Source organism: Chiloscyllium plagiosum, unplaced genomic scaffold (assembly GCF_037043375.1).
Source record: "Chiloscyllium plagiosum isolate Xiang-an unplaced genomic scaffold, Cpla_swu_hap1 HiC_scaffold_24, whole genome shotgun sequence".
NCBI classification, from domain to species: domain Eukaryota; kingdom Metazoa; phylum Chordata; class Chondrichthyes; order Orectolobiformes; family Hemiscylliidae; genus Chiloscyllium; species Chiloscyllium plagiosum.
The window spans coordinates 28,555,359-28,571,495 of record NW_028270162.1 but is presented as its reverse complement, the minus strand read 5'-3'; the positions used below and the strand labels follow the sequence as shown (position 1 = coordinate 28,571,495).

General features: G+C 40.2%; 1 protein-coding gene across 2 annotated transcripts in view; it reads left to right on the top strand.

Moving 5' to 3' along the window:
- The first annotated feature begins 458 nt into the window (after positions 1–458).
- LOC122562637 (cytosolic arginine sensor for mTORC1 subunit 2-like) overlaps positions 459–16,137 on the top strand; it is a 56,617-nt gene continuing 40,938 nt past the window's right edge. The window contains exons 1-2 of one of the 2 annotated variants that reach the window (XM_088000001.1): positions 459–674; positions 12,293–12,363. In XM_088000001.1, coding sequence (XP_087856127.1) covers positions 607–674; positions 12,293–12,363 — 139 coding nt within the window. In that variant the 5' untranslated portion in view covers positions 459–606. Of the gene's footprint in view, positions 675–713; positions 1,155–12,292; positions 12,364–16,137 lie in introns of those variants that run through there. The other variant, XM_043715654.2, reaches the window with a different exon arrangement.

The following is a 16,137-nucleotide window of genomic DNA, read 5'->3' as shown; positions in this document are numbered from 1 at the left end:
AAATAAACCTGTTGGACTATAACCTGGTGTTGTGTGATTTTTAACAAGGACTCCCAGGGCAACTTCATCCATATTTTATGACAGAGTGGTGAGTTTGTTCTGCTGATGTGACATGACATGCCCAGGGTTGGTGATGGTTGTGTCTTGTACACTGTACAGTATTTGGATTGGTAACCCTTAGTGGTGCCTGCAATCTGAAAATATGCCCAGAAATTCTGCAATTCTATCTCACTGCCCGAGACGATTGGCAGGCGAGAAACTTTCCTATGTACTGTCGGCACGTTCTGAATGCAATTTTTGACGTTGGCAAAACTGAGTCCTCAGGAAAAACGAAGTTGTCAACACCATTAGAGTGATCTTTAAGTGCTGAGAAATATTAAAGGAGGAAAAGCGCATGCATGTTCGCTTGGAGGGCCCATGTCATCCTCACATCTTAACTCTGTCCGCTTTCAGGTAGAAAAGACGGCGGGTTAATTTCCCAATGAGCTGAACTCCTTTCCAATCTGACAGAATCGAAGATATTCGGTTCTCTACATCGCGTCGTGTGATTTTCAAAAGACCAAGGCAGTTGTGCGCCCTGATTTTCTCACTGCGAAACAAAGAAGAATGTTAAAAGGGCCTGTGAATATTCAAACAGAAGTCACTGTGGCACTGAAGTGTTGCCTGTTTAAATGGTAAGAGGGAGGCAGGGCCCAGAACAGCGGGCCCTAATGTACCAGCGCTGGCAGTTAGCAGAGTGTTTCCTTCTCCCTCAGAGTGTATTGTACATTGACAAAGGCGATTCACTGGGCACCGTTGGATATTGTACTCGACTTGACAGTGTGTCTGTGTATGAGGGGAGGAGGAGAGAAAGATACACACACAGGCAGGGAAAAAGAACCAAAACAATAATGTGAGAGAGGGAGAGAGAAAGAAAAAAAATTGCATTTACGAGTGGGGGAAGGAGGGCGATTCTGAGGGAAAGAAAGAGACTGGGGAGGGAGGGAGCTTGGGAAAGTGTGTGTGTGTCTCCGAGGGGGAGGCGGGTATTATAAGTAAAGGATGGACCTTCACATTTTGGAGCACCGGCTCAGGGTGACCAGCCTGAGCAAAGCCGGCCTGGAGCGGTACACCCACGGACTCATCAAACTCGTCTTCTTGCGGGACAAGACCAGGTAACGGCGCTCGGACACTGACCAACCCCTCCGGGGAATGTGTTTAAAACCACACCAGCCCAACGGGCCGTTCTTCTGTAGGCTTGTTATTCTTTTTAAGAATTCAGAAACTCTTTATTTCAATGTCTGACACTCAGTTTAGATGGAGAGTAGGAAACCAGCTGCGAACTGACCCTTTTTATTCTGTTTACTTTGAGATCATTAGTTCTCAGGAACTCAAGCCGTGGCTTTATGTGTTGTGGCAGGCTGTTTTTACATTTCAAACACAAGGGCACAACTACTACAACAGATTTGACAGTTTAAAGAAATTGATAATGGGTGCTGTTAATCATTAGCTTATGTGCCCTGATTTAAACATCTTAAAGTAGACCTATCTGTCTTGTACAGTATTAAATGGTCTCATGGGCGTGTCAAGTAATGCTCATAAACTGCCGTGAGTTCTACAATCTCCCTTTTGTTAAAATGTCGAAACCTGAGTTTTGTTATTTTACTTGGCTTCATGTGCTTAGTCATCTTTTTGTTTTAATTCAAGCACAAGGCAAGTTCTGGCAGTCAGTACAGCACATTTCCAGAAGGCCCTGGATTTTTGTGTGGCCTGTCCAGTTGTTAGATGATCTTAATTAGGTATTGGAGTGGGATTTTGCAGTTCACCCCTGTGAACAGGGTGAAGGGAAGGGGTCGTTGGGGTCTTGTTTCTTTTTTTACAGTTGGTCAGAAACTCTTAAATATCAAGATTGGGGCGGCACGGTGGCACAGTGGTTAGCACTGCTGCCTCACAGCGCCAGAGACCTGGGTTCAATTCCCGTCTCAGTCAACTGACTGTGTGGAGTTTGCACATTCTCCCTGTGTCTGCGTGGGTTTCCTCCGGGTGCTCCGGTTTCCTCCCACAGTCCAAAGATGTGCAGGTCAGGTGAATTGGCCATGCTAAATTGCCTATAGTGTTAGGTAAGGGGTAAATGTAGGGGTATGGGTGGGTTGTGCTTCGGCGGGGCGGTGTGGACTTGTTGGGCCGAAGGGCCTGTTTCCACACTGTAAGTAATCTAATTAATCTAATCTAAGATGTTCAGCAGGGATATCATTGAGATTGGCTGTATTATGTTTAACAATGTAGATTTTACTGTCTCATGTGGGGTAGAGACAGTTTATATTTAATTTATGCAGCCAAAAAAAGACCAAAGATATCATCTAAGATGCTTGATTAGTCAGCTTCTTTCCAATGGTAGAGAACCCCAGATTTTAACATAGTTTCCTCTTTTAGTTTTATATGGAATTTACAGCACAGAAACTGTCCATTCGGATCGATTGGTTTGTATTGAGGTTTATGCTGTACAAGAGCCACTTCCCACACTCCTTCATCTAACTGTATTCACATATCCTTCCCTTGCTTTCTCTCTCATTCTAACCACTAGCTGACAGAAGCTTCATTTAAGATTGTTATTGTTTTTATGGTATTGCAGTAAGATGCACGTGCCAGGACATTTGGAATAGTTCTGTTCCTCCTTTTTTCTTTGAAGGTAGTTTTAAAACCACCTGGAGAAATGGAGCAGGGCACTCACGATAATGTTACGTTTGTAAGGTGGATTAAGAAGGCATAGATTGAAAAGCAACGCTACAACAATTTCAACCTGCCATCCTTAAGGCTTCCCGACTACACTTTTCAGTGGTGGTGAACCCTATGCTTTTAACGCTGCCTGCTGTACAATACCCTTGTGGGTGAACTGATTTTTGTTTTAAACAGCATTTCAATATGTTCTCTACCCAAAGGCAAGTCTGACCCACTGTGTAATGATCTCCATCAAGGATGGTGGGGTGGCACGATGGCTCAGTGGTTAGCACTGATGCCTCACAGTACCAGGGACCTGGGTTTGATTCCTGTCTGTGTGGAGCTTGCACATTCTCTCCGCGTGTGTGGGGGTTTGCTCCGATCTCCTCCCACAATCCAAAAATGTGCAGGTCAGATGAATTAGCTGTGCTAAATTGCCCACAGTCATTGGTCAGGGGTAAACATAGGGTAGGGTAGTAGGTGGGGGGGGGGTTATTCTTCAGAGGGTCAATGTGGACTTGTTGGGCCAAATGGCCTGTTTCCATATGTAGGGAATCGAATCTAATCTAATCTAATCTAATCTAATCCTAAGGATAGGGAAAGGAGGCAGATCCCAAATCCACGTCCACCGTTACAGTATTGGAGTTTCATGCTGTTGTCACCAATCAGGTCAACGCCAGCTGTCCACACAACAAGCCCTCCAGGAGTATAGATGGCTGCAACTTCATGTGTAAACATGTTGTGGCCTTTTCCTGTGTAGCCAGAGCACAGAAAAAGTCCATTTTGGCCTATCCAGTCTGCACCATCCAGATGCAGACACCTAACCATTCTAACCCCATTTTCCAGCACTTGGGCTGTAGCTTTGTGTGCCATGGGATTGCAAGTGCAGGTCTAAATACTACTAAAATGTTATGAGAGTTTCTGCATCTCTGATTCTTGCAGGCAGTGAGTTACAGATTCTCACTACCTCAGTCTTTCTAATCTCTATTCTTAATTGAACATCTCTAGCCCAGGCAGCATCCTGGTAAATCTCCTCTGCACCCTCTCCAGTATAAACACATTTGTCCAATAATGTGGATTCCAGAACTGCGCACAATACTCTAGCTGTGGTCGAAGCAACATTTTTATATGGTTCCAGCATATATTCCAGCTCACTGTTCTTAAACTTGATGCTTTTCCATCTGTCCTGAAAACCTCATGGACTGGTGTACATGCAGGGTCCCTCTGCTCATCTGTGGGAGCCAGGGTTGTCATGTTTTCCCTGATCTTGTCAATAATTGCTCCACACTCACAACCTGTCCTTGGGTGATGATAAACCCTGAACTACTTGTGCTGAACTATGGCAGCACCTTTCTTAGCCAATACATCTGGAATTGGGAATGAAGCCAGAGCTTGTGTCTCAGCAGCAGAATTGCCACCCACTGCTCACAAGACTTCGCCTTCAGTAAACTAGAGAAGATCAAACGATTTTTACTAATTCTACCTAGTGAGACCTCTTTGCTAATTCTATAATTCTTCTCTCTTCCTTTTAACAGTAGGACCATCTGCTCGATCTGTTTTGTCCCACCCATACCTCAATCAGGCAGGAACGAGGGACATGCAAGACTTTCACTGTTTCATTGGCTATGGTGGGAAATAGATTTAAATTATGCTAAGTGAGCCCACCATCTTGGAGGAATACTTACAGTGTGAATTGTACCATCGTGATGCTCCTATGTGATAATTGAACTACACATTTTTCTGCCAGCAGTGCTGGAAACTTGATGCATTGTACCTTTAATTGGAAGGGAGCCATTCTGTTGATTTAATAGTTGGCTTGTGAGCAAGTTGACTGTGTTTGTGGAATTGGATCAATATTTCTTCTGTTCCTAGACACCTGTTTGAAAGCTCCTAAACAAGACTGGCTAGTATTGAAATTTGATCTCTTAGAATTGACTCTGGGATTGAAGGTTCCAACAGGTTGCTGAAGCAGCAGGAAAGTAAAATAATTGTTGCATGTAATGAGCTTTATAATGTAAATTTTGAAATTCAATCATTATAAAGAGAAATAATAAACAGTATGCAGAGTTTTCTAGACTAAGTGCTAAGTATGCTTTTTTCCCCATTTCTGGCTGTTCCCCAAAAGACTGGAGCAAAATGATGTTACCTAACAATAATACTGCCAAGCATTTCTGTGCAGACTGTTGTTTGTTTTTGAGAGACTTTGAGTCTGTGTAATCCTTCTCTGGAGGAACAATACAGTTAAACAAATTATTATGAAATGTTTAATTTTAACATTTTACTGAATGGAGTCTTCTGATATATGCTGATCTTGAGTATGTACTTGGTGGTAAAATTTGTTTTTGAAAATTCTGTATTGAATTTAATTAATTTATTCATACACTCTCAATTTGTTACTCTTGACTCCATTATAATTGGCAAGAGTAATGAATAACACAAGTTTTTGTCAAGAACTTGTACATTAAATCAGGCAATTGTACTCAAATTTTAGTGCAGGTTTCAAGGTTTACATGAGTGCAATTAAATATGCCATGAAAGGGAAATTTGCAAATTTCACATTTCTAATGCCATACTGTACAATCAAAGTTGCCATCTTTTGGATATGTATGTTAAATTGAAAGGCCCATTTGTCCTTTCTTAAACCTGTAATTGATTCCATCGCTCGATCATCCATCTGGTTGCTGTTTGTGTAGCCTTGCTGTGTGCAAATTGACTTGTTTATCCTCAATAGTACTTACAATTCCAAAACGTAATTTACTGTCTGTATGTCACTGTGAAATATTTTCTAATCAACCTGTCCAGAGAAGTTGTTATACAAAAGGTGGACTTGAACCTAGGCCTCATGAAATGTCCTACATAAATTAAAGTTTGTTTTTCCAGAGTCCTTTCTCTTTTAGTGTCTCTCTTAAATTCTGCAATCTATAATCCTAAAAAGTAGAAATGTTGCCTTCCAGATAAAGTTAACATAATTTATGGAAATAAATCGTCATTCACTGTTCTATTCAAAACCTTCATTTTCTGAGAGGCATTCAGTGTGAATTCGGGGATATTTAGCATGGAGGATATCTGCAGACTCTAAAATGCATGCAACTGCTTTTGCTAAATGTTTTATTTGACCCATGGTATTTAATAGTCAACTTAAGCTTGGCGGTATTAAATAGTAAATGATGCCATATAATACATTATTTGCATTGTAGCTCCTGTGAGATTTGAGGCAGTTGAACATATTTTGTTCCTAAGAATGCACAATGTAGATCAATAGGGAAAGAGTTAAGAGAACGCTTGGAGGTGCTGTATCATTTGAATAGGGAGGGAACTTTAATATTTAAAGTCCTTTTAAATTAGGAATGACACATAAACAGGAAATCTTCAGTGACATAGGAACCTAGGATTTTGTAGTGGGAGTAGGCAATTCATCTGTTTTGAGCTTGCTCAGCCAATTAACATGATCATGGCTGCCATCCTGGGCTCAACTCCACTTTCCTGTCTTCTCCCCAAACCCTTTTTCCTGCTCTTCATCAGAAAAATATCTATTTCTTTCTTTTTAAGTTGTTAATTTGAGTCTGCCTCCACTGCACTCTGGGGCAGTGAATTCCACAGATTCAGTAAGAACTATTACAGAACTATTTTTGTTTTGATTCCAGCTGTTAAAGTTTTTAGTCACTAGTCTACTGGAACAAAAAAAAATTGTTGGAAATGCTCCGCAGCTCTTGCAATATCTATCTGGGGAGAGAACTAATGTGCATGTTTGAGAGCTGTGACCTTTTCACCAGAACTCAGGCCTTAGACTTTTCCTCCCTCTCCATAGCTCCTGCCACATATGCTAAGTGTTTCCAGCATTTCCTGTTTTTATAGTACATTCAGTGGTATTTTAGTTTTGCAACAGGCCAGTTAGGACAGTTTGATGGTAGTTCTAGGTATTATGTCTTGCTTATTAGCAATTAAGGTGTTGTTTATTTAAAATAATCTTGTTCTGGTCATTATATTTTGTAGGTCTGATCACCCAAGAACAGTGTAGGGAATGGTACGGCAGATTATTGATTGTGCGTCAGTTTACGTGGTAATCATAGAAGCGTTTAATGATTTCAGCCGTACCCATTTTGTCCAAATGCATCTATTAGAAACTTTGCCAAATTCTTCTAATACCATTTTAAAGCTGTGATGAAGGTACTTTGTGTAAGTGATTCACAAGTATGTGTTACCTGCTACTTCCTTGGTCTGTACTGGAACATGATTGCTTCAATGTTCATCTAATCGTGGAGAGAAATGTGAAGGGTGATTGTGGTCAGTTTATTACCATTTCCAATATTTAATTCATTTCATGTTTTATGTTTCTTTTGAAGCACTTTGGAACATTTTATTATGTTAAAGCTTTTATTTATAATATGCCTATTTTTGAGGCAAATATGCTTACATTAGTGCCATAGCTTGGGTATCTACATGACCTAACTCCATAATTCTCCTCCCTTTAACTAGCTTCTTGTGTAATTTGAAGAAATGGATGTGACAGGCTAAGTATTACATCAGCATGGCACCCAGTACCTTGGGTAAAAACAATGACTGCCGATGCTGGAACCAGATTCTGGATTAGTGGTGCTGGAAGAACACAGTAGTTCAGGCAGCATCCAAGGAGCTTCAAAATCGACGTTTCGGGAAAAAGCCCTTCATCAGGAAACAATCGTTATCATGAAAGAGGTAGTGTTGGGCAAGCAAATGGAGCTAAGGGTAGACAAGTCTCTTGACCATAATGGAATGCATCTGAGTGCTGAAAGAGTTAGCGGGAGAAATAGCAAATGTGTTTATGGTAATTTTCCAAAATTCACTGTACTCTGGGACAGTTCTAGCAGACTGGAAAGTAGCAAATGTGATGCCACTGTTTGAAAAGTGAGGGAGACAAAAGATGGGGAATTATAGACCAGGTAGCTTAATTTCTATAGTGGGGAAAATGCTTGGAGTCTAATTTCAAAGAAGAAATAGCAATGCATCTAGGTAGAAATTGTCCCTGTTGGGGGGAGACAGCATGGGTTCGTGAAGGGCAGGTCATGTTTAACTAATTTTTTTGGAATTCTGTGAAGACATTATGAACACTGGACAATGAGAGCCCAGTAAATGTGGGGTATCTAGATTTCCAAAAAGCATTTGACAAGGTGTGGCACAAAAGGCTGCTGCATAAGATAGAGGTGTAAGGTGTTACGGGCAATGTATTGGCATGGATAGAGGATTGGTTCACCAACAGGAAGCAGACAGTGAGAATAAATTAGCTAGTCTGGTTGGCAATCAGTGACCACTGATGTGTCTCAGGGATCAGTGTTGGGATCGTAGTTATTCACAATCTACATAGATGATTTGGAGTTGGGGAACCACATAGTGTGTCAAAGTTTGCAGATGACACTAAGATGAGTGGTAGAGCAAAGTGTGCAGGGGACTGTGAAACTTTGCAAAGGGACATAGTTTAAGTGAGTGGGCAAAGGTCTGGCAGATGGAATACAACGTTAATAAATATGAAGTCATCCATTTTGGTAGGAATAATAGTAAAAAGGACTATTACTTGAATGGTAAGAAATTGAAGCATACTGTTGTGCAGAGGGACCTGAGTGTCCTTGTGCATGAATCACAGAAGGTTGTTCTGCAGGTGCAACATTTAATTAAGAAGGCTGATGGAATCTTGTCCTTCATTGCTAAAGGGATTGAGTTTAAAAGCAAGGAGGTTATGTTGTAGCTGTATAGGGTGCTGGTGAGGCCACACCTGAGTACTGTGTGCAGTTTTGGTCTCTTTACTTGAGAAAGGATGTACTGGTGGTAGAAGTGGTGCAGAGGAGGTTCACTAGATTGATTCTGGAGTTGAGGGGGTTGGTTTATGAGGAGAGATTGAGTAGACTGGGATGATATTCAATGGAATTTAGAATGAGGGGGAATCTTATAGAAACATTATAAAAATTATGAAGGCACTGGATAAGTGAGGATGTTTTCATTGGCGGGTGAAACTAGACAGGAGGACATGGCCTCAAAATTAGAGGGAGCAGATTTAAGACTGAATTAAGAAGGAACTTCTTCATCCAGAGAGTTGTGAATCTATGGAATTTCCTGCCCAGCGAAATGGTTGAAGCTTCCACAGTACATCTTTTTAAAGCTAAGATAATGCTTTGAACAGTAAAGAAATTAAGGGTTATAGTGAGTGGGTGGGTAAGTGGAGCAGAAATCACTAAAAGATCAGTCATGATCTTATTGGATGGCGGAGTGGGCTTAAAGGGCCAGATGGCCTACTCTACCTAGTTCTAATGTCAATTATTCAAATTTATATAGCACCTTTTAAACGTTGTAAAGACTCCCAAACCACTTAAGAGTCTAATCAGGAACTTATCATCACCATTCCTAATGTCGTCTCCTTTTACTTTTAACGTCAAAAAATCTGGGCAAGAAGATGCATTTTCATGGGGAGTGAATTGGAATGTTTTGAGGAGGGTATACTGGAGCCTACAGCCTCTGCAGTTGATGAGGCAAAAGAAGTGAAGCTTGCATAAGAAGCTGGAATTGGAAGAATGCGATAATCTTGGAAAGTTGGAAGTGGCTGCATAAGTATCTGAGAAACCTGGCATAGTTAAGGGAGGTGCAACACCATGGAGGAATTTGAACGAGAGGGTGTAAAATCACAATGTTAGTATTTGGGAGTCGTAGAGACATACAGTATGGAAACAGACCCTTCGGTCCAACTCGTCCATTCTGACCAGATATCCTAAACTAATCTAGTCCCATTGCCAGCACTTGGCCCGTATCCCTCTAAACCCTTCCTATTCACATACCAATCCAAATGCTTTTTAAATGTTGTGATTGTACCAGACTCCGCCTCTTGCAGCTCATTCCGTACACTCACCACCCTCTGCATGAAAACGCTGCGCCTTAGGTCTCCTTTATAGCTTTCCCCTCTCTTCCTGAACCTGTGCCCTTGAGTTCTGGACACCCCCACCCCAGGGAAAAGGCCTTGCCTATTTATCCTATCCATGCCTCTTATGATTTTATAAACCTCTATAAAGTCATTCCTCAGCCTCCAATGCTCCAGGGAAAACAGCCCCAGCCTATTCAGCCTTCCCTGTAGCTCAAATCCTCCAACTCTGGCAACATCTTGTAGATTTTTTTGTGAACTCTTTCAAGTTTCACAACATTATTCTGATAGGAGGGAGACCAGAATTGCACACACTATTCCAAAAGTGTCCTAAGCAAAGTCCTGTACAGCTGCAACATGACCTCCTGACTCCTATATTCAGTGCTCTGTCCAATAAAGGAAAGCATACCAAACACCACCTTCACTATCCTATTTACCTATGACTCCACTTTGAAGGAGCTATGAACCTGCACTCGAAGGTCTCTTTGTTCAGCAACACTCCCTAGGACTTTACCATTAAGAGTGAGTCCTGCTAAGATTTGCCTTTCCAAGATGCAGCACCTCACGTTTTATCTAAATTAAACTCCATCTGCCACTCAGCCCATTGGCCCATCAGATCAAGATCCTGTTCTACTTGCAGGAAACCTCCTTTCGTCCTCATCAATCCTCTTTGTTACTTCAAAAAACTCAATCAAGTTCGTGAGAAATGATTTCCTCTGCACAAAGCCATGCTGACTAACTCTAATCAGTCCTTGCCTTACCAAATGCAAATAAATCCTGTCCCTCAGCATTCCCTCCAACAACTGGCCCACCACCGATGTCCGGCTCACTGGTCTGTTGTTTCCTGGCTTGTCCTTGCCACCTTTCTTTAAATAATAGTACCACATTAGCCAACCTCCAGTCTTCTGGCACCTCACCTGTGACTATCGATGATACAAATATCTCAGTAAGGGGCCCAGCAATCGCTTCCCACAGAGTAGTAGGGTAGACCTGATGAGGATTTATCGACTTTTGTGTTTTAAGACATCCAGCACCACCTCTGCAATATTTTCCAAGATGTCACCATCTATTTCCCTACATTCTATATCTTCCATGTCCTCCTCAGTAAACGCTGACGCAAGATACTCATTTATAATCTCCCCCAACTTCTGCGGTTCCACATATAGGCTGTCTTGCTGATATTTGAGGGGCCCTATTTTCTCCCTGGTTACCTTTTTGTCCTTTAATATATTTATAAAATCCCTTTTGAATTCTCCTTAAGCTCTATTTGCCAAAGGTATCTCATGTCCCCTTTTTGCCCTCCTGATTTCCCTCTTAAGTATACTCCTACTGCCTTTTATACTCTTCTAAGGATTCACACTATCTCTCCTGTCAGTACCTGACATAACCTTTCTTCTGTTTCTTAACCAACCCCTCAATTTCTCTAGTCATCTCCAGCATTCCTTACATCTACCAGCCTTGCTTTTCAATGGACACTCATTGTAAGTTAGTGAGAACAGGAAAAATGACTGACTGGTTCATCACAAGTTTGATATGTGCAGAAGAGTTTGGATGTGCTCAAACCTTTAAAGGGTGGAGGTTGGTTCAGTGGCCAGCAGAGCTTAGAATACTGCATCTGAATTTTACAAAAGCATGCATGAAAGTTTTAGCAGATGGGTTGAGGATTGTGTTGCAGAGATTGAATGTTAGATTTGTCACTTTTATAAAGGATAATATTACCTATTTAAACCAAAAGTGTTTTTATGCAAGTACCTTGATAGTAGAATTAATAAAAACATTCACTGTAGTGAATCTTATGTCTGATCTCTTACATCAGTTTACAGTTTTTAGTTTATAAGGCTACAGTCAAAGGTGACTTTTTTGCAGGTAGCTTAAGAAATGTTGTGATAGGTTCTAAACTGGGGTAATTTCACATAGAAACAAACATTTGGCAAGAATAGTATAAATTTGTGCTGCACCAATCTTAAGAATTTCTTTAAGTTCAATTTTGTGTTCATAGTTTTGTTAGTGACATGTACCTGCTACATTTTCATTGGTCTTTTTGTGCAGGCTTCAGAATTATTGCCCATTTGAGGGGTGAGAGCAAGTGTTTTTTAATGTGGTTTCTTGTTAAACTCTCTTCTAAGAATATTATGACAATATTGTGATTGGTTAATGAGGATGGGGATTATTATACACATGAGCTCACATTAGAACTTTGATTTAGATTAGATTACTTAGTCTGGAAACAGGCCCTTCGGCCCAACAAGTCCATACTGACCCGCCGAAGCGCAACCCACCCAGACCCATTCCCCTACATTTACCCCTTCACCTAACACAAGGGGCAATTTAGTATAGCCAATTCACCTAACCTGCACATTTTTGGACTGTGGGAGGAAACCAGAGCAAACCCAGGGAGGAAACCAGAGCAAACCCAGGGAGACACTGGGAGAATTGAACCCGGGTCTCTGGCGCTGTGAGGCAGCAGTGCTAACCACTGTGCAACCCTGCTGGTGTATTTTACAGAATGGTAATGTTTCTGTATGAGAGAGACAAACTCATTAAAATAAAACAGACTGAAATGGTTTCCTACTGTCTAAGCATTCTTGGTGCTGATTGAATTGAAAATTGAAATGAACATGCTTTTTTTTTCCCTCTTCATTTCAGCTGGGATGTATCCTGAACTGTGTTGCTTACATTGCATTGTACTAATGTTCCTATCTTTTGCTTCAACAGGTGTAAGTTTTTCAGCCTGACCGAAATGCCCGATGACTACACGTTAGTGTTAGATGAGGAGGGATTTAAAGGTACCTTAACCTCAAAAATATGCACCTCTTTCTGAAATGTTTATCTTCAGTTCACTACCTCAATTGAAATGCTATACATTCCTGTAGTAGAGTTCCCTCTGATGGTATAACAGTTTAAATACTAAATAATGGTGAATTTCATTTTTTTTTGAGCAATGTTTATAAGTTTAGTTCTTCGGCATGACCTTAATAAGCTTATTATCCTAAATACCTGTTTAATTTTCCCATGGTGGACATTATGTGCTGTCCTATGTCCTGTTTAACTCATTTGTGAACATATTTTAAATAGGTCGCCAAATGTTTCCATGGTAGTCAGTGTCTGAATGAAACAAATTTTAAATCGTCATATCGCCTTAGTACAGTGCCAAGGATTCTTTTAATGCTTGTTTTGAAATGTATTGACTGTTCTTTGTGGTGTCCAATATGATTGCTAATTTCAAAGGCCCCTGTTGGCATTGAAATGAATGATCAATGAAACTACGTTTTGATGTTGGTTAAGGACCATTCAAGTATAACCCACTCCCACTTCAGAGTGCTGTGGGATCTTCATGTTTCTAGAATGATCAGAAGAGGTTTCTGTGCCATCTTGTAAGAAAGATGGCACTCAAACAATGAAGCAGTCTGCAGTAATGTACTGAATTGTTCACTGGTTGATGTACTTGAGTCCTAAAATTAGACGTAAACCTATATACTTTCTACTGAGGTGTGGTTGATGCCACTGAACTAAACCGATACTGTGTATAAAGTAGATTTCTACAACATACTGCTTGTACTTAGGTCTCTGAAACATCATTTTGTTCAAGTATTTAACATACTGATGGGTTTCTAAGGGAATTCCCTGTCAGAGATCCAACTTGAGCTTGATGGTTTAAATGTCTTTGATTATATGCCCTGATGATTCTGAGAGTCTGACGCGTTAATTGTTAGAGATTGAAGTTTAAAAATAGAGAGCAGGGTATTGGTGAGGCAGTATCTGGCGAATTGTGTATAGTTTTGGTTCTTTGTATTTATGAAATGGTATGCTCCAATACCAATATATCCTAAGACACTTACTAGGTTAATTACTAGAATAAAAAGGTTAACTTATCAAGAATGGTTATGGCAGGTTAGTTTTTTAATTGCTTAGAGTCTCGAAGAATAAGGATTCTGTGTGGGCTTGAGAGTAAATGTTGAGAAGATGCTTCCACTAGTGGGGGAGTTTTGAACTGGGGACATAGTAACAGTAACAGAATATGATGACATTTGTTTAAAGCTGATTCATGAAAGAATTTCATCTCTGCGGATAGTGAGTGTCTAGAATTCTCTATTCTATAGAGTTGTGGAGATAGGTAACCAAATTAAAGAGAAAATCAATTTTAAAGAGAAAATTTTGGAGAATGGAGGAGTTGAGGATCAGCCATGACTTTTCAGGATTGCAGGGCAGACTTTAGGAGCTGAATGTCCTACTCTTTCTATTTCTTATGTTCCTATTCCAGCAGATTTGCAATGTCAGAATGGTAGTCTCCTGGGAATTGATTGTGACTTCAAGTCTCCTTTTGATTTTAGACTAACTTGATAAAGCAAATGGCAACTCAACTGAAGAAAAATGTTAAACCTGATGAAATACTGCCAGCAATCCCTGAAGTCATCTTATTTAATTGCTCATAGTGCCATCAATACTGGTGACTTGAACTTACCACTCCTGACTTTAATGAAAATTTGTGACAAGTTGTTGCAGAATGGGAACATGTTGGGGAGAGTGCAATCTGAGAGGCATGTGAGCATATCCACATTTAGAAAATGTGTCCTGCATACTCCCTTTTCTCCCATACCTGAACAGATGTCTTGTGCTGCAATTTGGGAAATTCTGCACTAGCTGTTGCTGTGATTAATTTTAAAAATCCTGAAGTCTGCAGCACTCTGTCAGAGAGGTCTGGACAAGAAGTCTGAAGATGTTATTTTCGTCATTTGGGTTGAAAAATCACTGAGCAGTGTAAAGACTGAACCAGGAAGTATTAGTGACAGTGTCGAGCACAAAATGTAAATTAAAGGTGGAATTCAATTAAGAGATTTTTTTTTTAAAAAATGTAATCTCAAACTATAATTTAATTTCTGAAAGAGAACTGTACTTGTAAAAGTTGTTTTTTTTGGTGCTGGAAAGGTTTTAATAATTAAGATTTCAAAATTTGAGCTTAAAGAAAAATAATTGTAAATTTGAAAGAGAGTCTTTAACTATTCTTGTCAAGAGTGGGGAGTATCCATTACTTAATGATCCTGACTTCTGTTGCATTGCATGCATTTGAATCCAGATGCTCGGCAAGACACCAGTATAGTGAAGCTTGTGAGTGTGCTAGGCAACTCACAAAGTGCCTTTCTGATTTGTGTTGCCAGAAGTTAGCTTAATTCTCAATAATAGTGAGTACTAGGGCCTTGCCATTAATTTTACCACACAATTCAGGCTCACGTCATTCTGTTGCATGCAATTACTTTTTTGTCGGTCCATGTGAACTATTTTCATTCTGTTCATAATGTAGGGAGATTTGAAAGTTGACTGTAGCATTGATCCTTCTTAAAAATACAATGCACTGTGTGAATGATTCCAGATGAAGTACAATAACTGGTAAAGAACCCTCTTGTTGAATGATTCATCAGGAAAATTTGAGTAGAGATTTGTTGCCAGGTGGCTGAGACTCTGATCTCTTAAACTGTCAGTTAGGATAGTGCAAATGTCATTGATCATTAGAGTGAAAAGAAATTTCTTTGTACAGTCTCATCATACTGGGGCACTCATTTTGTTAACTAGAGACACTTTGGTGGAGTCCAATGAGTCATATGGGAATCTGCCTGAGGTGCCTGTGCTGCAACTTTGTCAAGTCCAAATGCAATGATTAGTCCAATTACTTCAACCTGTTGGTTTTTTGTTGAATTACAAATGAAAAAGTTTACTCTCACAGCTGTTTCTTCCATGTGCTTTTTGTTGTGTAATTTGTTTGCACGTTTCTTGTAGACTTTCATGTAGACTTCTTTAAAGATGTGTTAAGTTACGGAGACAATGACTAATGATAATGTCACTAGGCCTGTCATTCAGATGACCAGACCAGTGCCCTTCGATACAGTTTCAAATCCTACCACAGCAGCTGGTAAAGTCTGGAATTGAAAGTTAGTCTCTCTAATGATGACAATAAAACTTTGTTGATTTGTTGCAAAAAAAACCCCCACCTGATTCAATAATTTCCAATTTGGAAATCTGCCATCCTTACCTGGTCTGGCCTACCTGTGACTCCAGAGCCCCAATGGTGTGGCTGGCTCTTAACTGCTCTCTAAATTGGCCTAACAAGCCCTTCATTCAAGGCAATTTGGGATTGACAACAACGGTCAGACAAATTGACCGGTTCCCTGAAATGTTGACACTTGTAGTGCAAGAAGGTTTGCAGTCTGCCTGCAGATTACATGCAGCGTTCTATTCCTCACGTTTGAAACCTATTGAAATAACATTAAAACCTGCAGGTTTTTAGTCTAAACTTTCAATGATATAAACATTCTGGTTCATTTCCAGGGAAGCTTGACCTTTGAAAATATAGATCATTTTATCACATTATGATACACCTAGGTTATAACAACACCGTCTTGTATTGCATAATATTTTAATCTAGAGTAAACTCTTTTGTGCTTCCAAACATTCTAATCGGTCAACCATTGTTGTATTAAAATACAAGGTTAGGGATCAAATGGAATGAAGCTGTGTTGAGGATGTGGAGAGAGGGGTTATGATAATGTGGTATTTGGAGGAGCAAC